Genomic DNA, 27,233 nt, shown 5'->3' with positions numbered 1-27,233 from the left:
TATAGAACTGAAAAGTTACTTTTTTAGTTTTGTCTTATTTCAACGTATTAAGAGAAACTAGACCAAAATTACTTGGTAAAATTCTGTGTTTCTGCAGTTCTTATCTACAGTTAAGCAGATTTTATTTCAATTTCGGTTTACTACTGTGAACGTTTTAAAAATAGCTTTAATGTTGTCTGTCAATGAGTTTAAATAGTTATTTATTTACTAAGATTATTTTAAAGGGAACAATACACAGTTACAGACAACTTGAATTGGATTTTAAAAATATATATTTATTATCAATAATAATAATTATTATTATGCATTATATTTATTGGTGTATCAAGTTCTGTTATGCTCTTGGCAGTTGGTGGTCACCATAGCAACCAGTAACGGACAGCTCCTCCCCTTTTTTCTGTTGCCGTCGGTAACTGTCCACCATATTAGGATCGGCTCTGTGTTTTCAAATATTTTATTTTAGCATATATTGTAGACAAATTTAATAATATACAGTGTTGCATTAGTAATTGCGCTATGTTTTGTATATGTTTTTAACTGTTGTTATTGTTACTGTTGCTCATTTTAGCCATGTTTAATTTTACAAATGTTAAGTGCTGCCAACAGCCCATTGGGAGACGAACTTAGAAGGGTTACATATTTTAAAACCAAGCAATTTTAGACGTTTAAAGATTTTTTTTTTAATTATTATTAAATAAAAACACACAAAATCCCCAGTTTTTTAGATGGTGGCAACTTATCCCAATGGCAAAATAACTGAATATTTATTTACTAAAATTTCTGTAAATTTGGTTTAGTTTACCTCAGTTGCATCAATCTCTGTACAGTCATAGATTTTATTTCTAATGTGAGGCACAAAAACATCCAAATTATTTTCTGTTCCACTATTGAAATACAGTTTGTAATTGGTGAGAAAAACTCAATTAGATTCAGGTATGTTATTTTAAATACATACTGTGAGGCTTATGAGGTTAACAGAAAGGGAAAACAAGATATAATCGTCCTTCTTTGTAAGATTTTCTTGCCGTTTGAGGAAAATAGTTTCAGTCGCTTTGTTTCTTGAAGGTAACGCAGTAAATGTGAGAAGCAGAGCCTCGTCTGAGTCAGGTAGCTAGGAAACGGCTCTGCCAGCCGGCGGAGGAGGGTTTGCAAAGGATGCTGCAGGGAAACTGTGACTTTTCAGATCCTCCTCTTGCGTCACAGATTTAGATTCTCACCTACTGGAAGACGGGGGGGTTGGGGGGGTTTTGCTTGCGGATGGGTCAGAATACTTGTGGATTTTACCTATGTGTTGACTTTTTTCTGTATTTGTAGGCTGAGGCAGGGTTTTTCTGTCCTGAACTCCCACTGATTCAGGCTTCCTGCCAGGATTTGGTTAGAAAATATCAACATGTGAGGGAGTTTCTCTTCAGAACTGGGTCACTCAAACCTTCTGCCTTGTAATTAAATTCACCTTTTACCTGTTTTTTTGCTGAAGGAATGATTTTAATTCACTAGACCAGATGTTTAATTCAACTGAAGGAGGGGTGGCAGGAAACTCTCTCAGACCAGAGAGAGTTTGTGATGATTTACAGCCTGCCCACCTGTCAGCCGGAGATGTCAGTCAGGAGGATCGACCCGCTGTCTCCTCTGAGTGAAACAACATGACATTTCTGTGCTGCTCAGAAACACTTCTGCCCTGGAGTTGTTTCTGTAAAACAAACTTTCTTTGTTTTAGTTTTTTTCTTAACTCTACATTTGTTGCCGAGTTCTGGTTTCTAAGGAAGAGGATTAGGGACACTGAAGAAATAATAATTTTGACATTTTTCTCAGAATTTTTACTTTAATCTCCTGCGATCAAAAGTCAGAATTATCTTCTTTTTTGGTCCTAATCTTCTTCCATAGATTTCTCTAAAATGTATTGGATCGGATCTAATTATCAATTATGTGATAATTTGGAAAATATTCACAAGAATACTTTTTTGTTAGTTTCATACTAACAGTAGATGCCTCTTGTTTATTTAAAGTAAAAATATTTGTCTAAAAATATTGGCAAAATCAATGTGTTTATTTTTATTTAATTATTTTTAAAATTCTAACAAATTTTATTCTTACTGTTATAGATAAATATAACAAAGTATAAACATAAAATATTTATGTAAATATCTATATTTAGATTTCTTTTTCTATATATATTTTTTACTTTAATGTGTGTTCATACTAGCCCTCTACATAGGGTCAGTTTTAGGTCATATTTATTTATTTTTTTTATTTTATTTGATTTTATTTATTCTGCTTTGTTGTTTTATTTATCCCTTTCTAACATTTTTTTAAGAAATAGCTTTGGGGTGTAACTGAGTCATTCCTGCCAACACAAACCAAATTATGGTTACTTCAATAAATACTGTTTAAAAAAAAAAATCACATAAAAAAGGATTAAAATAAAACAGAATAAATTCTGAGTTGTGCTGAGGAAAAATGCCCAACGTGTGTAAATGATGGATGCAATCAATATGTGGAAAACATCTGGATTATGAATCAAACTATTGGAAAATGATTTAAACTGCCAATCGCTCCCGAATCTGAATACAAAACTAACCAAAAGGCAATAAGGTAAAAACATGTTGGCGCTGCAAAACTGATTCATCACAATGTCTCTCTCTCTCTTTAAGCAACAGATATTTTCTAAATGTAGATTTTAAACGGTTCATAGTAATACTAATCTGTAAAGTTTTATCTCTAGTTACACAGTCCTTTTACCAAGGACTGTTTAATCATATAATCATAATTTAAAGGATTAGCTAGCAAAATACCAAAACACATGGTTCGTCCTTTCTTGAGGTTTTATTTGAATCTATTTTGTTAAGTCAACAACTTGTTTCTTCAGACATTCCTTGGCGTTTAAGTTCTGCTGCACTGCTCTGTTTGGCAGTTGGTGGTTACCATAGTAACCAGTAACTGACAGTTCCTCCCCCATTTTTCTGTTGCAGCGTGTTAGCTGTGGCAGCTCCGTGTTTTCTTTACAACTTTGACTTATTTATTTCCTAATTTGTCTTAGAAGTGTCATTAGAATCAGTTTTATTGGCCAAGATTCTGAGCGCAAATGGAATCTGACTGCAGTTTTAAGTGAACTTTAGAGGAAATAAAGAATGAGTAGAACAGTATGTGCATGAGCGCATGTACTGCCAAGTGTTTACATAAGAAAAAAAAGAAAAAGAAAGCCAGAGTGTGGTGATATTTAATCAAAAGTGAATTAAAGTATTAGGATGTGAAGGTTCTTGAATTGTTTTATCCTCCTCTTTTTCAGTTGAACTTTTCTCCAGAAAAACTGCAATAAAATGTAGCAGATGGATTACAAAACATTTGGGATAGTTTCATCTCTCTCAGTAATATCATCAGTTCTAGGAAAACCAAGAACTATTCAAAAGCTATTCAAATGGTGCAAATATATTTCAGCAAATAGCAGCAGCAGAGCAAGAGTAAAGAGGAGAAAAGATGAAAAAGACGAGCTAAACGAAGAGCAAACGTTGGTTTTAGACCCCTTAGGGAGCCTGAAAGTTGACTCCTAACCAAACACAGTATTCCTTGGTTATGAGTTATGATTTTGAAATAAAATTGTCTTAACAGCTACATGTCATATGGAACATTATTTCAAATAACAAAAACCTTCAAGAAAATAAAGCAAATGAAAAATAAAAAACAGGGCACTGAATGAAAATTCAGAGCAATTAATTAAACTCTGCTGCACTTGGTAAGGAGAGATTTTAACTATATTCAGCAGCTATTATGTGTTTTTGTGCCGATTTTTCAGGTGTGGTGTTGAAAAAAAAAAAAATCAAACTATCTCCATGAAATGAGTTTTAATCGTGCTGAGAATCATTTACAGCTGCGACCATGAAAATGAGGCGACGCATGTTGTAAAGCCAGGTGTAATTATCATATATATGAGGATTAGACTGAGCTGATATTATCATATGTCTCCTCTTGCTTAATACGCACCGTTGGAGATGCTGAGTACGAATGTGTCAAAACATTCACATTAATTATCCAGCTCACCCAAGACTCTCAAGGTTTGGAAATAATGACTCCAGTCAATCTCTAAATTTGAAATTAATGACCACTATTAATATTTATTTTTGCAGGTACAGCAACACCAGACTGCCACTGTGTTATCTTCTAATGAGGCTAAAGTAGTTTACTGGGAAAGTGGACCAAGGTCGAATAAGTTGTAGTTCAAGTTTAATGTCATGCGAGTAACTTTAAACATGCTAGGAAGCGGTTAGCTTAGCATGTAGCCTTAAATCCTAAAGATCCTAGACTTCTTGCTAGACATCACTCATTAACAGCAAACCAAATATTTAATGTGATCAGAAAAAACTTGAAACAACTTCAAACTTTGTTCAGCTGATATTCTAAGCACATCTGAATGAAAACAATAAGGAATAAAAGTGATTTATGAATTTAACACAGAGCACCAGCAGGATATTGAGGTTTATTTCCTATTTCCAGCTGATTAATGTGCAACACATCCTGCCGTGTTGTTCGTTTTGGATGAAACAGGAAGTGCGGTGCTGTGAGGAGAGCGTAGCTGCCGCAACAAATGACCCGAATTCAAAGACATGAAAAATACAAAGCCGTGCTGCTCAGCTATCGATTACACAGAGGTGTTCAACTATTAGAGGAGGAGATCCGAGTCCAGCGCTGCGATCGACAGGAGCAGGAAGAATTCGTTTTGATCAACGGCGCTCTCCAGCTTTTAGTTGCCTCCAGGTATTTTGTTTTTATTTTATCTTCTGGGTCCATTTTTAGTATTTTTTAAAATGAGGAGAGTCGAACTCTTTCATTTTGGGCCACATCAAGATCATGAATGTTCTTAAAGTGCCGGTTGTGCCAGAATGTATCGATAAAATCCATTAACAAGTTGTCAAAATGTTAACGGCCGTCTCCGGTATTCAATAAATGCTTCTAAAAGCTAAATAATGTTGAACATCTCTTCAAATTGATGTAATCTGGCAGAATACAGATCAGAACTGCTTTGATTTGGTGTGTAAAATAAAATGTAAGTACACAACTGTAATCTTGAAAGTTCAGTTTATGTGTCCCTAGAGCACATGTGTCAAACTCAAGGCCCGCGGGCCACATGTGGTCCGCCATGTCATTTTATGTGGCCTCCCAGCGTTTATAGGCCCATTATTGACTTAAAAGGGGTTTTGAGCACGAATTGGCTTCAAACTACATCTCCCACAATGCATACCGATTGTGACCAGCCAACATTACGGTTTCTCGCCACTAGAGAGCAGCAGAGTCACCTCAAGCTGCTTATAGATTTTCCCAGCGAATAAAACTGAGACATAGACAAGCTAACATCAAAACATACAAGAAACATCAATTTACAAGTAAAACTGTGAGTGAAGATGTGTGTGCTTACGTAATGCTGAACGAGCTGCCAGGTGAATTACAGGCCGCAACTTGACGAGGAAACAGTTTACAGAGCAACGCCCCCCTCCCCCCACCGCCTCGGCGTTGGCCTGCAGAAAGAGCCGCCCTCGTCAGCAGATCTGGAGCGCTGCCGGGGTCAGGCGGGGTCACGCCTCAGCGGGGGCCCGCTGTAATCAGAGGCACGCTTCCTACTCTGCCTGCTTCCAGGCGCTCACGGTGGAGTGTTGCGCATGAAAGGAAACACGCAGCGGCATCAGCTGTGCTGCAGCGGGGGGTCTGTCGGACGCGTGCGCAGCAGAAAGGAGAGATTGATCTGATAAACACGCCGTTTGTTCGGTTGGAAGCGGATCTGTCGGGGCGGAGGGAAGGAGAAGAAGGGCGCATTGGGCCAAAATCATGCGTTTATGAACACTGACTGCTAGTTACAGTACACAGTAAATCCAGGAGGCCCAGATTAACAGCAGGTCTAGCAACTATGGTAAACAGCCGCCGAATTCATTTTCGCCCGTAGAGGAAGCAGCGCATGGTGCATGATGGGATAGTTGTCAGAAGGCTGATTTGTTAATTAAGTTTGACTGACCTATCTACCTACCGACCTGATAATCAGGTCGTCTGCAGGTCATCTAGCACCAAGTTCTCCACGAACATGCTGTGCGTGAACGGAGAAGGGTGACCATCGTCTGGCCCCGGCCCGGCCCAGTCGCGGAAGGTTCTCCTCGCTGACCCGAGTCGAACTTATAGTGCGGAAAATACGGTATTTTCTTCTTTAAAACAGGAACTGAATGTTTAATATATCTCTAATACTGTGTAAAAAAAGTTTAAGTGGTTGAATTAAATATCTGCAAAATGCGCTAATTTATTTTCTCAGATTAATCGATTAATCATCAACCAACAGCTGTTAGTTGTAGCCATAAAAGTTAATGTGTCGCCACACAGCCAGTTAAATATATAAAATAAAGCAAAAGTCTTAAGTTGCCTTTAATGTCTTTGTATTTTCCTTCAGGAACTCAAATATACAATTTAAAGTAGATTTTATCAATAATTGTTTTCAAGTTTCTAAGTAAAAAATTAGCCACCTATGAAATTATTCTAGTAAGAGTAAAAAAGTATTTGGTAAAAATCTGATCTAAATATTAATCATTTAATATTTAAAAATTACACAATCATTGGACCAATGCATAAACTTGTGTGTAGATGTTGGCATTTTAAAAATGTCAAAATTAAAATAATTCATATAAATAAAATCAGGCAAAAGAAACTTTTTTGTTGTTAAAACTTATGAAGCTTTAACGAAAACTGAAGGTGTGTGTCATTTTTGATTTTTTGGTTAAAACAAATGTTTTCTTCATTCAGTGAAGAACAAGTGAAGTGTGTAGAGGATTCAGAAATGCTACTCAAGTAAGCGAAGCAACACTTTATGATAAAATAAACTTTTTTCCAAAACATTACTCAAGTAAGTGTAACTAGTTACGTCCCAACTGCGTACCAAACTGAAGAAGAAAGGGGAAAAGTGACGATGTTGGACTATGAAATGGGGGTAAGAACTGAAAAAGAGGTGAATTAACCCAAAGTTATAAAATAAAACGATAACTTACTTAAATCCAGGAACAGTGAGGCTGAGGATGAGGTAATCATTGTCTGAACTTCCTGCCCCGCTGCGGATGTGATCTCCAGCAACCTCCCATCCTGACAAACAACATGCTTACCTTTACTGAATGTAGTGTAATAACAGAACAAATAAATAAAGCTTAAGATGGACATTGTTGAGTAAAAACCCAGAGTTTCTCCAAGTGTATTTTAAGCCTGGCGGGCCTCCAGTCTTTACTTGTGCCCCCAACAGGCAGGGCATTGCTTATTTATATATTTAAAAAATGTTTGCATTTTTTTAAGACTTTATAGTTGGTGTTCAGGTATTAATGTTCCAATCTTTTAATAACATAATTATCAAGTGATATTTTTCAACTTAAAACATATTTTAACTCAGTGAATGACTGCCCTAGCGCCCTTGAAGTCACATGATGTCCTGTTTTAAGTTCATCAGAAACCAGAACAGAAATAAAGATAAATGTTGGAAGAAAACCTACTGGAGGTTGTAAGAGCCTGGAAACTGAGAAGAAGGGCAACAATCCTCAGTTTGAACCATTTTGCAAAGAACTGGAAAAAATGTTGTTAGAGAAAACTGGGTGTTGACTTTCTCACCATTCATATCGTCACATTTGGAGTTCCCTACATTGAAGCAAGACGTCTTCATGTTGGACGGCAGCACGTTCCACCATTTGTACTCGTAACCCAACACGGGTTCGGTGCCTGCAGGACACTCGACGCACGCTGAAACCCAAATATGACATTCAGAAATCAATTCAGGCACACAATAAACTGCAGAGCTGTTTGAACAGAAACGCTGGTCAGAGGAGGATGGACCTTACCAAGCTCCGCCCAGAAACGCCCCTCAAAAGTCTCACGTGACTGAATGTCTCACAAACAAAGCCTCGCGGTGCTTAGTTTCTATGTGTAATTTCATTTCGACTGACTCTCTGCAGAGTATTTCTGAGTCGATTAGTGTAGCATTTCTGCCGGATTTAAAAAAAATATCAGCCACGACAATGGAACCAACAAGTTCATGTCATCTTTTTTGGACGACATCAAGGTGTTTGAGCCACGCGATGCCTCCAAGATATTTATGCTCACACCCTCAGCATAAATATAGCTGTGGACAAGATCTCTGATGCCTATTGTTCTTGCAATGCTGGGTAAGGCGGGCATTCGGCGTTTTGAGGGTGATTTCTGTTGGCAAATGTTCATATGTGCCTAGGCCTGATACACGGTACTCGGAGGTTAACACGATTAGCGTGGCTAACACGATTAGTTTAGTAAAAAGCCTTTTCAGGTAAAATAAAACCTTTAATGTATGTCAGATACGGTACACATTGCATATTGATCTGTTGAGCTAACGTAAGACTGTGTAACAGACAGGCTTCAAGGTGTAGATCAGAGGTGTCAAACTCAATTTCATCGAGGGCCACTTCAGCATATTGACCACCCTCAACGGGTCACATTGACGGAACAAATCAGGAGTTCCCAGGTCCAGTCCTCCAGACTGCAACTTTTAGATGCATCCCTGCTAAAACACCCCAGACAAAAGGTTGACTTTCCTCATCAGCAGCAACTCAGTTCTGTAGAGGCTTATAATGAGTCAATGATCCAGGTGTGTTAGAGAAGGAAGACATCTAAAATTGCAGATAGTAGCTCTGGAAAACTAAACTTGGGCAGCCCTAGCATAAATGTATGAAAATACAATGTTAAAAATAAATTAAACAATTCATATTGTTAAATAACGCTTTGGAGTGTCTGGTTAGGAAGCGCATTCACAACCTTTGGTTAAAATGGCGCGTTAAATTCAAGTCTCCATTACAGACCAGAGAAAACTAAAAGAATGAAACGTTGTGTTAATCCATTTGAGAAGCCGGCAGTTTATCTTGGGGAAATAAATGATGACGCAGAAGTTAATTAGACTGTAACATGGCAGTCCGCTGCTCAACCACTGCGGACGGAGCCCGCCGCTGCAAAGAATTAAAAACCGCTGGGCAGGGCCGTGCAGAGACCACTAAAGGGGCAGGTGCTCAAAAAAAAAAAAAAAAGGGCCCATCTAACCACATTCTAGGACAGAATATTAACAGCCTCTCAGCTTTCAGAGTTTAATAAACAATGATCAATTACAAAATTGTGAGATATACAATCAAAGCTAACGAACATCTCCATATAGAGCATAACACTATGCCTATGTAAGATATAATGACTGATATCATCAACAATACAGGGAAGATGCTTTTCAGTTATCTAGCTTTGCTAGCAAAGTCGTTAGCTAGCAGCTAACTAACAGCACAACAACAGCCTAATGTCTGTATGATAAAAATACTGAATCGATAGATAAGAACAGTTTCTCCTCACCTGGCTGTCTCCTCCCGCTCAGTAGTTCTTCAGAGAAAGGTAGAGGCCTGTCAGTGTCTGTTGTATTTCATTACCTCTCTGCTTAAACCGCGACTCTGTGCTGAAGCAGAAACAAGTCTACTCCACTTTATTCAGCAAAAACGTTTTGGTGAACAGTTAATTCACCAAAAACTGTTCTATAATCTGGAACGTTCCTTGAGCTCCGCAGGTAGCCGCTTTATCTCACTGCGCGAGAGGCAACTGCGTCACGGGCAAAAGGTCAAAGGTAACAATAAGACCGGCTTATTATGTTGTACAAAAAAACCCAACAAAAAACTAATAATTTTAGTACATGTTATTATGTGTCAGAAGAGGACTTGGAAAATAATAATACCAAAAAAATAAAAATAAAAATGTACCAAAAGGGCACTTGGGGGCGAGGAGCAAATAGGCCAGGTGCTCAAGCCCCAGCTAACGCTGGGGGCGTGAGCTAAACCCCTCTGCACGTGCCTGCCGCTGGGAGTAACTCATCCAGCGGATTTAAGAAATGGAGCCTTGTTGGTGCACGTTACCCAGGAGAGCGGCGTTCTGGAGGAGCGCTGCAGACGTAACATCTGTCCATTTCGGAGAAGCGAAAACACGCAAAAAATAAATGAATAAATAAACAAACAAATTCTGATAAAAGCGCACACCGGACCGAAGTCGCTTAATTTAATTTATTAAAAGTTATTGGGTCCACAGTCAGTGGTTTTTGTCAGAAAAATGTAGATGAATTTATCTGCTTGATTTGTGATGGGATCTGGATTCACGGTGAATATTAACTAAACCGCATAAAATGCGGTTCCTTTTCTTCTCTGTTTTGATGTTAGCTTGTCGATGTCTCAGTTTTATTCGCTGGGAAAATCAATAAGCAGCTTGAGGTGACTCTGCTGCTCTCTAGTGGCGAGAAACCGTAATGTTGGCTGGTAACAATCGGAATGCATTATGGGAGAAGTAGTTTGAAGTCGATTCGTGCTCAAAACCCCTTTTAAGTCAATCATGGGCCTATAAAACGCTGTGGGGCCACATAAAATGAGGCCTTGAGTTTGACACATGTGATGTAGAAGTTGTATCATTATGCTGTACTTGGCTAAAAGGTTTTCATAATGGATGTGTTATTAACTTTCTTTTTATCATTCACTAAACACAAAGAAAGCAAAGCAAACCAGCAGACACTCCTTTGTTCTTATTGATCCTATGACGGTTGAGCTGCAAATGTGGTCGTGCACAAGCTTTGATCCAAGCAAGGCATTCCGTTTCAGATTTTGGAAATCTGTGAATTTTAGTTCCACAAATACGATCAGGATAACTGACATCGCCTGTACAGATACCCCACTGACGGTGGAGAACCATTCTTTTTCGAGTCCCGACGCAAAAACTTTCTGCCGGTCTGCTAGTCCACAATGTACATTAGCATGTGTTTACTACTGTAGCTTGTGTTTGTGAGACGGTCAAGCACGTGGTAGCTGCGCTGTGACGTAAAATGGGCATTAGCCAATGAAACACGGCCCCTGTGGTAAGGTCCATTAACCAGCTGTGTCAACATCAAGGGATGGACAGAGAGGCTTTTAGCTACACATTCTGAGGTTGGTACAGAACCCGAAACTGTACTGAAGTAAGAGCAGAACTACTTCAATATGCAGCGCTGGAAAAAATAAGAGCCCACTGCACTGACAACCTCCTGGTTCTTCCACCAAATATTGATGTCAGAGTTAAAACATTAGTAGTGTTGTTTCTAAATAAATATTGACTTTTCTTTGCTTTATTTGAGGTCTGAACAGCGACCTCATGATTTTGTTTGGTTAAACAAAATCATGTTTTGTTTAACCAAAAACATGATTTTTGGTTAAATCATGTTTGTTTTTCATTCAGTTGGTAGAAAATCCAGAAATTTTACTCAAGAGTCGAAAGTACAGCAAAGTAAAAATACTCCTAAAGGTAAATGTTTTTCAAAAAAGCTACATGAGTAAATGTAACTAGTTATTTCCCCAACTCTGATCACAAATCAGTGCAGGGAAACACTGGCTTACAGTAACAGCAGAGATAATTGCGCCCGACATGTTTTTATTTGTACCGTAGATGCCGTCAGAGTGTGTTCCAGGTGGGCAGGGCAGGCAGGTGGAGTCGTTGCTGTTGTAGTAGCCGGGGTTGCAGGGGGGGCACGGCTCTCTCTGTCCGGTCGCAGGCAGCTTCACGGCCCCCGTCACGTTCTCCACGCAGATCTTTGGCTCCACCCACCGATGCAGCACCTGCGTCTGGAGCCGAAACAGACGGAGGGCACGGATGATAAAACCCAGAACCTGTTTGTTGGGTTTTTTGCTCCTGTTGGTGTGTGGATGAAATGTGAAACCTCTGACCTTTCCCTCGCTGTCGCAGGCTGTGTGAATCTGGAAGTAGTCCTTCTCTGAGCACGGCGGTCTCACCTTACATTCAGCCCAGCCCTCATCTGAACAAAACACACTCACAAATGAATCACTGCTAGAGACGAAACACTAAAACAAAACAAAAAAACAGCGGCTTGAACAGACTTTAGTTGTTGTTTTTTATTATAACATACAGTCTTTCCCATCTCTACTTGTTAAAAATGACACTACGATAAATAATTTACACCTTTAAAGTGAGCTCTATTCCCTGAAAAGTAAATGATTCAGGTTGAAATGCAAACAAGGCTTAATAACCTGATTGAAAAAGTAGCAACATACCAAAAGTGAAATTACCATGAAACACATTGTAATTGTAAAGTTTTGGCTCAATTATTTCTTTGAATTTAAAGCTATATTCTGTAAAAGGCCTTTTTTGAGCTTGTATAATCTAGTTAGTGATTAATTAACTACTAAATCAGTTAACGGTTATTTCTATAACTGATTATAGAAATTAATCAGGATTGTTCGCGATTACCCCGATTAATCGTTCCAGCCGTAGATCAAAGTGGACTCCCAACTCTAATCTGAATGTGAATATTCTTAAATTGGACGGATTAGATGTGGATCTAACTATGTTTTTGTGCTCTTTCGTTCTCTGTGTGCGTACGTGAGTAGTAGTGTTCAGGGCAGGACGAACAGGCGGACGCTCCCTTTCCAGAGTAAGTGTTGCTAGGACACGCTTGGCAGGACGAGGAACCGGGCATCGGGCTGAACCAGCCGGGCCGACATGGAAAACACTCAGACGTGTAGGCGACACCTGCAGCAGCACATTCGACTGAGCTCCTCAAGATTCTGGTATTTTAATTTAATTTGTCACAAGAGCACAACTTAACTTTACCCTCGATTTGGATGTTCTTCAGCAGAACCGGTTTCACCATCTTCCCTCCCACCAGTATCCCCGTCGTTCTCCAGTACAGGATGTTTGTGCCCGACTTCAGGCTCACCTGGACAAGAGACGCTCAGTGAGGAAACAGAATCCAGTTTAGTTCACTTGAAATAAGACAAAACTAACTTACAAGTAACTTTTCAACAAGATACGGGAGCTTGTTTTAAGTGAATAATTCCTTAATACTGATAAAAAATAAAAGTTAAACAGGCAGATTATTTTACTTATAACAAGACGTTACGAGTGATCAACATGCTGCTTATAGCCCTAACGCTAATGTTAGCGCCTTAGCTAATTTTGATATAAAACTGAAACTTAAACTGAAATAGAGTAAATTAACATGCGAGTGATAATCCATATTTTTAGGTTTAGTTAACAGTTAAATAATTTTCCAGTGGAACTAGTATTTTTTAATCAATATAAAGGAATTCTTTACTTAAATTAAGCTTGTATATCTTGCTGAAAAGCTATCTGTACCTTAGTTTTGTCTTATTTCAAATATACTAGAAGCTAGACCATAAATTATTGACTTGAAACAAGCTCCTATTTCTTGGAATAGAATAGAATATGTTTGTTAATATCCCAGGGGGTAAATTTCAGTACAGCCCATCCAAAAAACCAAAACCAAACGAGAGACATGGGTAGACAGGTGCCTGAGGCTGCAGCTATGGGAGACGCTGCCCTTTCATTGGTTGAGAAAAATAATAATTTTCTTGCTAAAAAGTTACTTGTCACTAAGTTTTCTTATTTAAAATATGCTAAGATGTTTGCACTAGAAACTAGATCAACTATACTGGTTAAGATTTTGTGTTTTTACAGTGTAAAGCATTCCATTGACACAAACCATCAGGACCATGGACTCACTGTATGTGTTCCCCATTCCCCACTGCTGGTTACTTTAATCCACTTCTGGTCGTCAGTCTGGGACATTTCCTGGCATTGCTCGTTCTGGACCTGGACATGCATTCAGAATCTGAGCCCTGCATGCTTAGAATCCCAGAACATCACCCTCTAGATGTTGGTAGCATTGCTTACGTAAAACTCAAAGAAAATGTTGTTGTCTGGATACTGATAGGTGAACGAGACGGATCCCTGTTTTTCCAGGTGGACGGCGTAAACGAGGGACACTGTGCACTCGTCGCGGTTGGACTCCAGGTACACACCCTGCGGCGTCCATGATGAGCTGCAACAACAACACAGTAATCATCAACTTCATTTTTCTATGTTTAAATCAGACCTATTATGCTTTCTTGAACAGGTTAGGTCTATGATCGCTATAAAACATGTTTATTGCATTCTTGAATAATGAGATATTCTTTGGAGCTGTTTTAAGGCGTCTTGTCACTTTAAATCCAAATAATCCGCAGCTGACCACCAACTCAACATTTACACTCTTAAGTAAAAATGGCTGCACTTTTTGCAAAAGCAGAGCCTCCCTGCAAAACCAACAATAATGCAGCAAGTGGTTTCTGAATAAGTTAGTAACAAAGCACCTGTCTTTTCCAGCAGCCATTGTACACCGGTAAAACCAGCTGACCAAACATGACAGAGCTCAGTTGCTAGGTAACGGGGCTGGGCTAAATGGGGGTTGCAAGGTAACAGTGTCATTTCTATCAGGTGTGACTCAACAATCAGGAGGTTTTTGAAGTGGCTCATTTTTTCACACACAAAAAAAACTTCATCTTTTTGCAAAAAAAAAAAAAAACTAAAATAAATTTAAGTGGGATATTTTAAGTGCTTAGGATGTTTTTAAAAGCAGTTGAGACCCAAATGGATGTACAAAAATGTGTAAAAAGTGAATTTTGCATAATAGGTCACATTGAAAACACCTTTTAATGTTTTGGTTACCTGTTACAGGCCTGAATGTCCTCTCCATTTGGTCCAGGATCCAAAAAGCTGGCCAGGCTCGTGAAGCCTGCAGGAATGGCGTCCCATTGGTCGAACCTCAGTCCGCTGCCCAGAGAGTAAGAACCGGCTGCACACGGCGTGCACAACTGGGACGACATCTCCAGAAACTTCCCAGCCGGACAGGAGAAGGCTGAAGAGAAGAACGAAGGTTATCTTTATGCAAATACAAAACGAGTTTGAAGAGTAAAAACTGAAACTCACAACAGTCTGTTCCTCTGGTTGGAGAGGGGAGGTCCGAACAGGAGCCTGGACTGAGCGGAATGGCGACCCGCCATCTTGACCCGGTGCTGTCACACTCTGTGTACTGGTAGTAATAATCTCCCTGTGGAAACCACACATAAAAACACAAAACGATCAATAATCCGTCTACTTTTAGCAGAGCAGGTGGATATAAATCATCACAACTGGCTCCCAAAAACAAACCTGATCTTAAAGGGGAAGCTTAGCTGCTGTTGGTTTTATTATTAATATGTTTTACTGCAGTAACTTATCCATTATTTTCACTTTAACCCTTATGTTGGGCCAAAAGGTGTCTGATGACACAGTTCTACCGTAACTCCACCACACTTTGCGCCATCTTAAAAAGCCCAACGGTTTCTGAAAGGGGAGACGTTGCACTTTCCAATCAATATGGGGTTATTACGGTAATTTCACTCCCGTCATTGCAAGGAGCATGTTTTACGTCAAAAATATCCAGGCGGGGATTTGAAATTTAGACTTTAAAGAGCACCAACTTTAGAAAGAGGAAAACATCATGCTAATCTAAGACTTTATAGTCCCAGTTTCTAGAAAATCTTTGTTTGCACTTCAAATTAAAACTCTGCTTTAATTCTAGAGAGAAATTTAACTTTTCTTTTTTTTTTTTTTTTTTTAAGGAAACCATTAATTATGAACCCTACTTTTTGGTTGTTTACATATTCAGTAACAGGCTGAAAGAGATTTGGAGAACAACGCTGGAAACATGGAGGAAGATAATAGCATGCATGACCAAATGTTTAGAAAAGCTGATCATACAAAAAAATAAATAAATCATGAATGGCCTTTGGTGACTGACCCTGATCGCCATGGCGACCAGCAGTTGGAGCTCTAATGGGTCCATCAAGAGCATCAATGGGGTTGTTGTCAAGGACAGCTATTTGTCGCTCGACATGCAAACTCAATGAACATTTACTGAAATACTCTCTGACCCAACTCTAATTGGTTGTAGCACAACAAGTCTTCAAAACTGGTTCCCCGGAGTATTGTGCTTTTTATACTTTGGGTCTCATCTGTCCAAAAAAAAAACTTGTTCCAGAAGTTTTGTATGTGCTGTCATTTTATTTTTGGAGAAAAGAGCATTTCTACAAGCAACTATTTCAAAACGTTGCACTTTTTCAGTCTTTTACCAATTCTACAGTCATCTAACATGCTAACATCTAACATGCTAACATTTAACATGCTAACGGAGGTCTGCAGTATTTGTTCATGTAGGAACCATCATTTTAAGAAAATAATTTAAAAGACTGATATGTTATTATGCTCTCTTGTATTTTATTCCTGTTGTGAGAAGTTTTCACTGAAATGTCCTGTAGATTTTCTTTAGTTATTAATCCATCTGACGAGACAATTGATTAGCAATACGTCACATTTTTCATGTTAATTCAACAAATATTAATCCTGAACAAATTGAAGAAATGTCTTTCATCTGAACTCTAATAGACTTTAAGATATTTTATATCCGCTCCCGACAGAAAGCTCAGAATCTGAACTACCATTTTAGGTAGAACAAATGTATTCTGATTGCAAGATCTGTGGAAACTTTGCAACAAATCTTTGAAAATATTGAACTACTTTCCAAACAAATCAAGGAAATAAAAATAATAGTAATAGAAACACAGCTGATTTACAGTCGTCCAATGAAACCCAAACAAACGTTCAGTTTCCTATGTGTCCGACTTCCCAGACTGCAGCAGAGCAGTGCTGGATATTTACTTTTCTGCTAATTAATCTGAACGAATAAATGGCAAAACGTCTGCAGGGAAATTAATCAGCAACATGGAGGCTGTTCAGAAGCAGGTCAGGTGTGAAAGCGTTGCCAAACGACTAAAGATCCTCGTTATTCACGGTGAACATCTGTTTCTCATCTCCAAACACAAATAATCTGAACGTCGGTTTTCTTTGAGTGTGGAAGAAGTCGAGTAAACATGTAGAAGGCAACCTGCGCTGCCTTTATGTTTATAGAGGACTGAGAAAAAGGACACAGACTAATCTGTTTCACTGGTCTCCAGGGTGATTCGCTCTGGCTGTCATGGAGACTGGAGGCAGGAAGCGAGAGGGTAAAATTTAGCTCTTCAACACACCAGTCAGGAGGTTTCAGGATTCAACGAAAATATAAAAATTCAGCCGAGGATTTATTTCCTCCTGTTGGGTTCAGTTCGTTTCCACCAACAGCTGCAATGTTTACACACACAGAGCAAACAGTTACTAGTTATTAGTAGGAAGTCATAATTCTGACATGAATATTAGAGTTTTTTTTTAGAGCTGGATAATAAATATATTCAGCATTCTGGGAGATGAACTGCTGGAGTCTGCTTTGACTAGAAACCATGAGCTCTCAGCCAATAGTGCCACAAATCGCCACTTTTACCTCCCACATGGGTAGAAAGTCATGCAAAATTGCTGGTTTGTGGTTTAGAATGTCATAAAATAAAGATAAAATATCATTAAAACGACGCCTTTAGCACTACTGTAAGACTACCTTCTGAACTGCTTAAAGTACGGCATTTATTCTGGACACTGAATGCCACTTTTTAAGCTAATAGTGTTTATTGAGCCGACCAGAACAAATGCTGTAATCTTTGCAACATTATTACACCATATCAGATGATGTTTTATAAAATTATGCAAGGTTCTGCTCATACTTTTATTTTAGTGTGCAGATTACACTAATTCATCACAAATCAGCTGTGTTGAAAATAGCTTTTTTTTTTGGGCCGATTTTATATATTCTGCAGAAAAGTGATTTATGGCAATTTTGGTCTTCCATATTCTGACGCAAGCAGACCGCGTCTTCTCAGAGTGCGGCGAGTTTATGGTGAATTAAACGCCTGTTAATCTGAACACCCAAATACATAAGATTTAATGAAAGAAAAACTTAAATGAGCTAATTAATTAAATTGAATTCAACTTAAGAGAAATAAAATGCAGTTGTTCTTGTTACATAAGCGCATACAGGTGAATTTTAATATAAAATATTAAAAATAGGAACATGCACTTTCCAGTCGTGCTTGTAAAAGTCAAATCAACGTTAGCAGATGATACTAGACAGACCCACCTTGTCGCACGGCTGCAAGTCTCCATCGGCTGACGCTGCTGATCTGTGAGCGCTGATGATGAGGAGGAGGAGGAAGAGGAGGTGGATGGAAAGGGGGGAGCGGGAGAAGCAGGAGGTGCGGACCGGTCCCGGCATCCTCAGCTCGGATCACAAACAGCTGGCAGCTCGGTGCCTGGAGCCGCGGACGTGAAACAGGCCGAGCGGTGAAGGTTTGACTGCTGTCCCCGTCATTGATGCGCCTGCCGCCGTCCTCCTCCCGTAGCAAAACATAAGAGCAACAGCAGCACTTCCGACCTGGGGTTTCAAAATAAAAGCACAGATTCAAACGAAAATATTCAATATCTACATCTTTTCTGAATAAAATATGCAATGTAATAATAATAATAATAAATTATTATTATTATAGTTAAGAATTTCTTTTATTATTTTCCTCAGATTTATTCAAACATTTGTTTTTCTGTTCTATTTTAATGTTCTTATTTTGGTTGAAAATAGTGTGTTTATGTATTTACCTCCTTTAATTATTTATATTAATAAATATAATAAATCGTTAAATTAGCAGAATAATTATTAAAATTTAATGTTTAAAATCTGAAAACTTAGTTTCTGCTTGGGGGTAGGAGTAGGAAGGACATTATTTGTACTTTTCTTTCCTAAAATCGTAATAAATAAAGTAGCGGCAACACTCCAAAACCTACTGTGTTGGCAACAGTGCATTTTATTTTAAGTTGTATTTAAAACTCATACAAAGATCAACATGAATGAGAATCACCACAATCATGGTGAATAGCTTGGGTTTTTATTTTGAAGCACAACTTCCTGTCACAAGCTGGTTAATTTGTTGGAGCTTTTTTTCATCTCGTTGTTAAACCTTTTAAATCCTCAGGCTGACGCCACCATTGTGATAACAAGCATTATCTTGACTGACAGCAGGAGGAGCACAACAGAGCAGCTGAGTTGATTTTAACCCTGAAGGAACTGAGATGGACACGCTGGAATATGTCAATTTTCTACACAGCTAACAACGCAGCACAGTATGTCACTCAATTAAATCCCATTGTTGTTGTGGAAAATTTAAAAAATAAATAAAGTAAGATTCATGATGTCATCATGTAAGATGTAGTTTTCTCTTTTGTCAACTTCAGGTATTCCTTTAAAACAATATTAGCATTATATTTTAGTAACACAAACCGTCTCATGTAGAATCAAACAAAACTTAAATAATTTGAAAAGTATCGTGTTTATGAAGCAACAAAGCACTTTAAATCTCTGCGCGTCAATTTGCAAATAAACTGCTATTCCAAAACATATCGGTAGGTGGCAGCAGCGCACATGCACAGCCAGAGATAGAAGTCAATACACTAACGAGGAAGTTAAGAATCAAAACAGTTAGGGTCTTTTGACAGTTTTTCTCCGAGATTGAGCTCATGAATTTTAGAAGAAAATTAATTTAAATGTCTGAAATACTGTATAATACACCGCGATTATTTTTACGGTCTTGATACACTTTTTGAGGAGTACCGGCGAATGTTAAACTGAGGAAAAGGCAGTTGTTGCTGTTTTACTTCTTAGCCGGTTAGCTTTCCCGTTAGCTGGTTAGCTTTCCAGGCTCGGGAGCAGCTCCATGGGGAACTATGGGATGAACATGACCATATATAGACCGGACACGGAGCTGCCCCGCCGGTGAACTGTAAACTCATCCTGGAGGCTGACAAAACAGCAGGGGGTAAACATGTCAGCGGACCAGGTTATAGCCATCGTGGTGGACGACAGGACCTACGAGGTGAATAAAAAGAAGCTGATCGAGAAGAGCGACTACTTCCGAGCGCTCTACAGCTCCGGGATGAGGGAGTCCACAGAGGACTCGGTCCAGCTGCAGGGGCTCAGCGTCCCGGGCCTGGAGCTGGTCCTGGAGTTCATCAACACCTCCAAAGTTCAGGTGGTCAACGAGACCCTGGAGGATCTGATCGAGACTGCCTCCTTCCTGCAGGTCACCTCCATCCTGAAGCTGCTGAGCTCAGAGATCCGGCCGGAAAACTGTGTGGAGCTGTACAGCCTCTCTGAAGTGTACGGGATCCACGATCTGAGGACCGCCTGCCTCAAGTACATGAGCTGCCACTACCACCCCATGCTGCGGCGGCCAGAGTTCGGCAGCCTGCCCCCGGCTGTGAGGGACCAGCTCCGGGAGATGCGCATGAAGGGCACCGCCACGCTGGTGGTCATCGGAGACTTCACCTGTCTGTCCCTGGATGTGCCGGATCAGGACCAGCCCTGGTCCATGCTCAGGTACGGGGAGGTGGAGCATCGCTGGAAGCCGCTGGCCAACAACCTGCCGCCAGACATGATCAACGTCAGAGGCTACGGCTCCGCAGTCCTGGATAACTACCTGTTCATAGCGGGCGGCTACCGGATGACGAGCCAGGAGATTTCTGCGGTGCATTGCTACAACCCCTGCAGGAACGAATGGAACCAGGTGGCTCCTCTCAACCAGAAGAGGTAGGCCTGTCACAATTAAATGAGCAATAAATCAATAAATTGCATGATAAATTAAAATTGGCTCAATATTCTCCTTTTGCATTCTTTCATGTCTTCTGATCCAGGTCCAACTTCAAGCTGCTGGCTGTCCAGGGGAAGCTGTACGCTGTGGGAGGTCAGTGTCTGGGTACAGTGGAGTGTTACGGCCCTGAGCAGGACTGGTGGACCTGTGTGTCCTCCATGCCTGACCCTCTGGCTGAGTTCTCAGCCTGCGAGTGTCAGGGAATGATCTACGTTATGGGTGGATACACCGCAAGAGGTTGGTACTCAAAGAAATACTTAATAATTTGATGCTGTTAAAATATCTGGTCATGTCAGGGACCTTGTCAGCTATTTTCTCATTAAAACAACTTTTTTTCTTTGAGTTTTAAGATGTTTTTCCTGGTTAAAATGTATATTTTTTATGCTAATATTATGACTAAACAAAAAATCATGTAATGTTTTGTCAGAGAAGAGTTGAAATATTTACTGTCATTTTGTCTTTGCACTGCAAAAACACAATTTTACTAAGTACTTTTTTGTCTAGTTTCTAGTGCAGATAAATTTTTACACTTGAAATATGACAAAGCTAACTTATAAGTAACTTTTCAGCAAAATATAATATAAGAGCTTGTTTTAAGTCAATAATTCCTTTATATTGATGAAAAAGTGCTAGTTGCACAGGCAGATTATTTAACTTATAAAAATACATTTTTCCCACATTCCAAGCGAAATAATCTGCCAGTGGAACTAGTAATTTTTCATCAGCATTTAAGAATTATTGACTTGTATGTTGCTGAAAAGTTGCTTCTAATTTAGTTGTGTCATTTCAAGTGAACTAAGATATTTGCTCTAGAAAATAGACCAGAATTACTTGGTAAAATTTAGTGGTTTTGCAGTGTAGAAAAGGAAGCAAACATAAAAAAATAAAATAAAAATCAGATCTGGTATGAAAATAATCCCTGGTTTTATTTCTAAGTCGTATCCCCCAGCTCTACCTGCTTGCTTCAGATTCGACGTTTTTCCCTCCTGACAGACAGAAACACCAACGTGCTTCGCTACTGCCCCTCCTCCGACTCCTGGTCGGTGTTCCAGACGTGTCCGGTTCACATCCGGAAGCAGCAGATGCTCTCGGTGGAGGACACCATCTACCTGGTGGGCGGCTACACCCACCAACTGGAGGCGGGGCGGCGGCGGCAGCGGCGGCCCAGCCAGACGGAGGACGTGCTGTCGGTTCAGTCGTACAACGTGTCGACGGGGGAGTGGCTCCAGCTGAAGGAGAACACGTCCAAGTCGGGTTTGAACCTCACCTGCACGCTGCACAACGACGGCGTCTACATCATGAGCCGCGACATCGGGCTGCCCACCAGCCTGGACCACCGCGTCTTCCTCAAATACAACATATTCTCTGACGCCTGGGAGGCCTTCAGGCGCTTCCCGGCTCTGGGTCAGAACATGCTGCTGTGTTCGCTTTACCTCCCCAACTCGCTATGACCAGCGGCCCGCTGGGACCAGAGGAACCTCCAAACGAAGCTCACTGCAGTGGAGAGGACATTTAAGAGAAATCGGACCAAACTCGGGAATCCTAATGCTTCTCCAGTCAGTGAACGCACCACAAGATGTCACTTTCATCAGCCAAACATCCGATTATTCATTTCAGTCCTTTGCTGCTTGGCATCTCTGCAGTTTTGTAAAAAAAAAAAATTCACCCAAAGTAACATTTTTCCCTCAGTAAATTAGCGCAACCTTATAGCAGTTGATGCCTTTAGGGACTGGAAAAGAGCAGATCTTTGAGTTTCTGACCAGCCTAAAATCGCCAAACCTCTACAGGTGCAAACTGATTATCTCCATAATTCATCAAACCACTAAAACTGAAGATGAGCATAAATAAAGTTTTTTTACAGAAACAAAACGAGGATCTGAATTGAACTGAGGTTTACAGCTATTAACACTAACCACCAGTAAATGTTTAAAATGTAACTGTCTTAAAATATTAAAGTCTGGTTTCACATCAGGGACTCTTAACGCACACAGTGTGACGTCACCTCTGATCTTAATGTAAATAATTAATGAGCACTTGAGGCTAAAAGGAGATATTTTGAATAAAATCCTGATGTTTACAGCATTTTGCTACATGTTTTTATTCCCCCCCTCCAAACTTTAAAGCTGCATTTCTTCTGTTTATGTTCACACCTAATCAGGGACAGAGCTGCGGTTTACGCCGACACTTTAACGAGAACGGGGGGGGGGAGGAGGGTCCTTGAATGCATCGGGGAAACAAAGCGCCTTGTTCAGTCTTATTTTTCCTGAGATAAACTAAATAAACGTCCAGATGTGCCTTCTGCAACCGCAGTGAAACCGCTAAGGAAAAAAAAAACACAAAATGCAAGACTCCGTTACAGCGCCAGCATCTGACCAAAGCTGCTCGTTTTATTTTCTGTTTTTGTCACAGTGGATGTTTGCTGAGCAGTGAAATGAACCTCTGATCGCTCTGTGTAATAAGTGCAGTATTTATGGGGATTGGATTGTTTTCCGTTTCAGAATAAAAGTGATGTTCTGGGTTCGATCTGTTTTCTTCACTTGTTTATAAAACAACATTGAACGGACAAGCTGCAGATTTTGTAATATTCTTTAGTTTTTCTTACCATTTGGATGTTTAAGTTGATGTTCCTCTGCAACTGCAGGTTGGTTCCTGTTACCAAAAGAAAAACATGTTATTTAATTTGAATTATCCTTAGAAAAGATTAAATAAATACTTAGGTAAGATAGTGTGTTTTTGTAGTGTTTGCTCATATTTCCTCACTCAACACTTCAAACCTAGTGAATTTATTTATTGCTCATTTAATTGCAATTCAAACTAAAATCTAAATGGCTAAATTATTCTTAATATGAGAAATTATGTAATTTAATAGGAAAAATCAGACTTATAGATGCAACCAGCAGGGGGCAGCACTTGCTTTTAAATAACTCCCCACCTTTAAATGCGCGCTGTATTCTCACCTTCACAAGGACTCAGTTAAAAAACAACATCTGTATCCTAAAGAGGAAACGTTTCACATGCGTGTTGTTTGTGCTGAACAGAGTTGTGTTGTTGTTTTTCATGAAATCCGCAGCATCTTCAGCGTGTCACCGTCTAGAGGTCACGGACAGAGATTGGATGGGATATTTATAGAGTGAATGGACGGGAGAAATTGGATTCTGGTTTTAGCTGTGGCACTCAGAGGGGGGGACAGAGGAAATCAATATCTGCCAGATTGATCCTCTATGTGAGGTCAGATCCAGCTGCAAAAGCACTGCATGAAGCATGATTTTTTTTAAATTTTATTTATTAATTTTTTAATGCATGAAAAGCTGTCATTTTTTCTGTAAAGTCGGGGAAGATGTGCTCTGAATGGTGAGCAAACGGAGAAATCCAAGGACGGCGGCGCTGAGGGGAGGGTAGAAAAGACGCGCACAGACTTATTAGTCCCACCTTCTTCTTCTCCTCCTCAGTCAGAGGGAGCAGATCTCAGAGGAAGATGCAGCTCTACACCCGAGGAGCGCTCAGGAAAAGTACATGAGAGGAGAGAGGAGCAGGATTTGACCAGACAGAGGAATATCTGGTAGTTTATGCTGCAAAACCAGGGGACGCTAAAGCAAACCGTAAACAGTGACATCCTGCCCGTCTGCTGCACAGACAGCTGCCTAGTTTGAGAGCATGAGTGAGGCGAAGAAAGGAGAGCTGGCCATCCGGGACAAAGCCATCCTGCATCAGCAGAGGCGCCTAAAACAGGCCACCCAGTTCACACACAAGGACTCGGCTGACCTGCTGCCCCTGGACGGACTCAAGAGACTCGGAACCTCCAAAGACCTGGTGAGTCCAGCGCCCAGCAGCAGAGAGGATGGAGAGGCGGAGAAGGTTTTCTCATCAAGTTCACACCACTGCTGCTGATTAAATGCACTTTCGTTAAAATGCCATCTCTATTAGCAGGAGTTTACGACTACGTATTAGGGCCATTATAAATAATAAAAGAGTAACTAACTAGTACATTTCTGCCAAAAAAACCCCTAAGATTTTCTGAGTTTGAAAAGTCAAATTTGTAAAAAAAAAAAAATTATAATTTTTATATATATATATATATATATATATATAGTAAATTTAAAAATAAAAATAAACTCAAGAAACAAGAATTTTTTTTACTTTTGAAGTTCAGAAAATTCTCACGTTTTTTTCTAGAAAATGTTGAAATTAATCTAAAAAATTCTGAGTTTGTTTGTAGCACATAGGGAAAGGGAGAAATAAATTTATTTCTGCAAAAACAAAAAAAACTCAAATTTTGAGCTTGAAAATTTCTAAGTTTGCTAAAAAAAAACAAAAAAAAAAAACACAACAACAAACAAAAAAGCAGATATATTAGATTAAATTCAGAACTTTCAGAAAAAACTTGAAATTTTTCTGAGCTTCAAAATTTTAAAAAAGTTCTAGCAAATTTTAATATTTTTCAAACTCAATTTTCCTGGGGGTTTTTCTATAATATTTCAGAGATTAATCTCAAAATTTATGAGTTTGTAGAAAACAGGAGGGAAATTCCAGCAAAATAACCCCATCAGAAATATTCTAGAAAAAAAAATTCTGATTTCGTAAAGTCTAAAACTTACATTTTGAGATCAATCTCAGAAATCTTTGAGTTTCATAAGGCTAAAATATAATAGAAAAAAAGCTCTGAAATTTTTAGATTAATCTCAGAAACTACCATTTCAAAATTTCTGACTTTTGTTTCCTTGTGTTTTGTAGAAATTCTCTTAGATTAATCTCAAAATTAGATTAAAGAAAGAAAAAAAAGGAAATTTCTGGCAAAGTACTCTGAAATTTTGAACTTTACCTCAAATTTTCTAGAAAAAAAGTTTTTTTGTTGCAGCCTTACCTTAATCAGATTTATTGCTATTTTAAACAGAGTAGTGTGAACATGTATACAGAATCTACTTGGCGCTGATTGGCCAAGAACGGAAATATGGACGACCATGAATGTTAGCTTGTGTGGTATTGCTAACATTGTTGTTTTTTGTTGTTGTTTTGGTTTTTGGTAACATAGTTTTTTTTTTTTGTTTGTTTTTTGTACAAAACAAATGTACAAATATACGTGAATATCAATGAATATTCACGTATATTTGTTTCTTGAACTACTGATACAGGCAATTATAACTGTTTTTAGAGGCTTCTCAAGTATTTGCGTGTTCTTTTCTAACACGTGTATCGGTAACTAACAGTCGTGACAGTTGCTATGGAGTTGCTATGACAACAACAAACAAGCCACATTCTCTGTACCGTAAGGGTCGATCCCAAAAGCGGTGATTTAGCTGATATGTATTTCTCTGGCACTTCAGTCAGAAGTGTCATTATACTTTATTTTTGTTGGCCGAGGCTCATTTATGCTTTCCGCTGCGCTTGCTCACCAAGATGGCGCCGGTCACTTCCGGTTCAGACCAGCTACAACCTTAAGACGTTCAGAAATCATCAGTAATCTGACGCAATGCAGCGGAAAGAGCAAAACAAAACTACTGTAAGGTTTTGATGCTAAATTTGGAGCCGTTTTATTATATCTCTGCTTTCTTTGTTCATGCTTGTATGTTTATTTTGAGGGTTGGGGGGTTTGGCAGCATTTCATTAGAAAAGTTGGTAAACTTCATGTTTTTGACGGTTTCCTGTGGCAGTTGGAAGTGAAAATATTTCCATTTAAATATTTCTCTTTTTCTAACGTGAAGGAGTCACTTGTTCATTAGCTTTTCAGTCCCTGCTGTTTTGCATTTGTGTGTGTGTGTTTTTTTTAAATGTAACATTTTCTGAGCAATCTCTCAGAAAATTGCTTAAAGTGACGCTTTGCACACTTTAAGAAAAAGATGAACAAAGTTTGCAGAATTGGGAACGTCAGCGCTGGTCACAGTTGACTGCGCGTCTCACACATTTTATAGAATGAAACTCGGCCCTGCATATAAAGTCCTGACTTCCTCTTCCTAAGCCTCTGAAGTCAAGCGGTTCTTAAACTCTGGAGGAAACTTTCTGTAATAATCCCCACAATTTATTGCTCCTCTAACAGAGTTCTGGTTTGATGGCTGCGGCCCAGATTCCCCTGAGCTTTTTCAACAACTTTCAATACATCGCTCTGGTGAGGGGAAACTGGAAATGTCGCTCTCATGTCTGCCACATTTCAACAGAGACATTAGCTGAAAAAAAAAAAAAAAAGCTCAACCCTCATTCTCACCTTCTGTAATCGGGTTTTGTTTCTCAGTCAGTCTAATTATAAACACATTTACATTTCTTCCTCTTTATTTGCAGTGTTTTTGGTTATAGACAAAGTTCCTGAGCCGGTCTGTGATTAGCTAATATTTTTAGTTAATTCACTCTAATTACTGAATAAAATGACTCAAAAACAACAAATTTAGTGACTCCAAACTATCAAAAGACCCAGACATGACACAACAAAATTAACAAAACTGCACAGCAACAAGACAAAGAGACAACTTAAAATGAGTTTAAAGAAGAAAAAAATAAAATGACAACAGCAGAGAAGAAATAAATTATCACGTGTAATTCCACCAAGGCACAAAATGACTCAGAATTGACTAAAATCGTTAAACCGGGGCTGGGTTCGATTCCCAGCCCCGGTCTTTCTGCATGGAGCTTGCATGTTCTCCCTGTGCATGCGTGGGTTTTCTCCGGGTACTCCGGCTTCCTCCCACAATCCAAAAACATGACTGTCAGGTTAATTGGTCTGTCTAAATTGTCCCTAGGTGTGAGTGTGTGAATGCATGGTTGTGTGTCTCTGTG

General features: G+C 39.3%; 3 protein-coding genes and 1 long non-coding RNA gene across 5 annotated transcripts in view; 2 read left to right on the top strand and 2 right to left on the bottom strand.

The window, feature by feature from the left end:
• Positions 1–18,196, bottom strand: part of elapor2b (endosome-lysosome associated apoptosis and autophagy regulator family member 2b) — a 30,376-nt gene extending 12,180 nt beyond the window's left edge. Inside the window, exons 1-11 of the mRNA XM_017302860.2 lie at positions 17,915–18,196; positions 14,803–14,923; positions 14,542–14,731; positions 13,729–13,876; positions 13,558–13,647; positions 12,646–12,751; positions 12,415–12,564; positions 11,742–11,830; positions 11,459–11,639; positions 7,618–7,746; positions 7,014–7,104 (exon numbers count right to left, since the gene is read on the bottom strand). Coding sequence (XP_017158349.2) covers positions 7,014–7,104; positions 7,618–7,746; positions 11,459–11,639; positions 11,742–11,830; positions 12,415–12,564; positions 12,646–12,751; positions 13,558–13,647; positions 13,729–13,876; positions 14,542–14,731; positions 14,803–14,923; positions 17,915–18,049 — 1,430 coding nt within the window. The 5' untranslated portion in view covers positions 18,050–18,196. The remainder of the gene's footprint in view (positions 1–7,013; positions 7,105–7,617; positions 7,747–11,458; positions 11,640–11,741; positions 11,831–12,414; positions 12,565–12,645; positions 12,752–13,557; positions 13,648–13,728; positions 13,877–14,541; positions 14,732–14,802; positions 14,924–17,914) is intronic.
• A 413-nt stretch (positions 18,197–18,609) lies between these two features.
• LOC108165884 (uncharacterized) lies at positions 18,610–23,677 on the bottom strand. Its single transcript, XR_001776218.2, has 2 exons — positions 23,074–23,677; positions 18,610–21,965 (listed from the first exon to the last, which is right to left on the bottom strand). It is a non-coding gene; the product is annotated as an uncharacterized LOC108165884 (long non-coding RNA).
• klhl42 (kelch-like family, member 42) lies at positions 19,275–22,988 on the top strand. 2 transcript variants are annotated; one of them, XM_008400917.3, is made up of 4 exons: positions 19,275–19,697; positions 19,905–20,410; positions 20,515–20,708; positions 21,465–22,988. In XM_008400917.3, exons 1-4 carry the CDS (start codon positions 19,647–19,649, stop codon positions 21,920–21,922), a joined length of 1,209 nt encoding a protein of 402 aa, XP_008399139.1. In that variant the 5' UTR covers positions 19,275–19,646; the 3' UTR covers positions 21,923–22,988. The 2 variants fall into 2 exon arrangements, with proteins under 2 accessions (XP_008399139.1, XP_008399138.1); XM_008400916.3 differs by having other exon boundaries at positions 19,275–20,410.
• A 241-nt stretch (positions 23,678–23,918) lies between the features above and the next one.
• Positions 23,919–27,233, top strand: part of nrip2 (nuclear receptor interacting protein 2) — a 33,166-nt gene continuing 29,851 nt past the window's right edge. Inside the window, exon 1 of the mRNA XM_008400920.3 lies at positions 23,919–24,281. Coding sequence (XP_008399142.1) covers positions 24,126–24,281 — 156 coding nt within the window. The 5' untranslated portion in view covers positions 23,919–24,125. The remainder of the gene's footprint in view (positions 24,282–27,233) is intronic.

This window comes from Poecilia reticulata, chromosome 23 (assembly GCF_904066995.2).
Source record: "Poecilia reticulata chromosome 23, P_reticulata-male-v2, whole genome shotgun sequence".
In the NCBI taxonomy this organism is placed as follows: Eukaryota; Metazoa; Chordata; class Actinopteri; order Cyprinodontiformes; family Poeciliidae; genus Poecilia; species Poecilia reticulata.
This window is presented reverse-complemented; position numbering and strand designations above follow the sequence as displayed.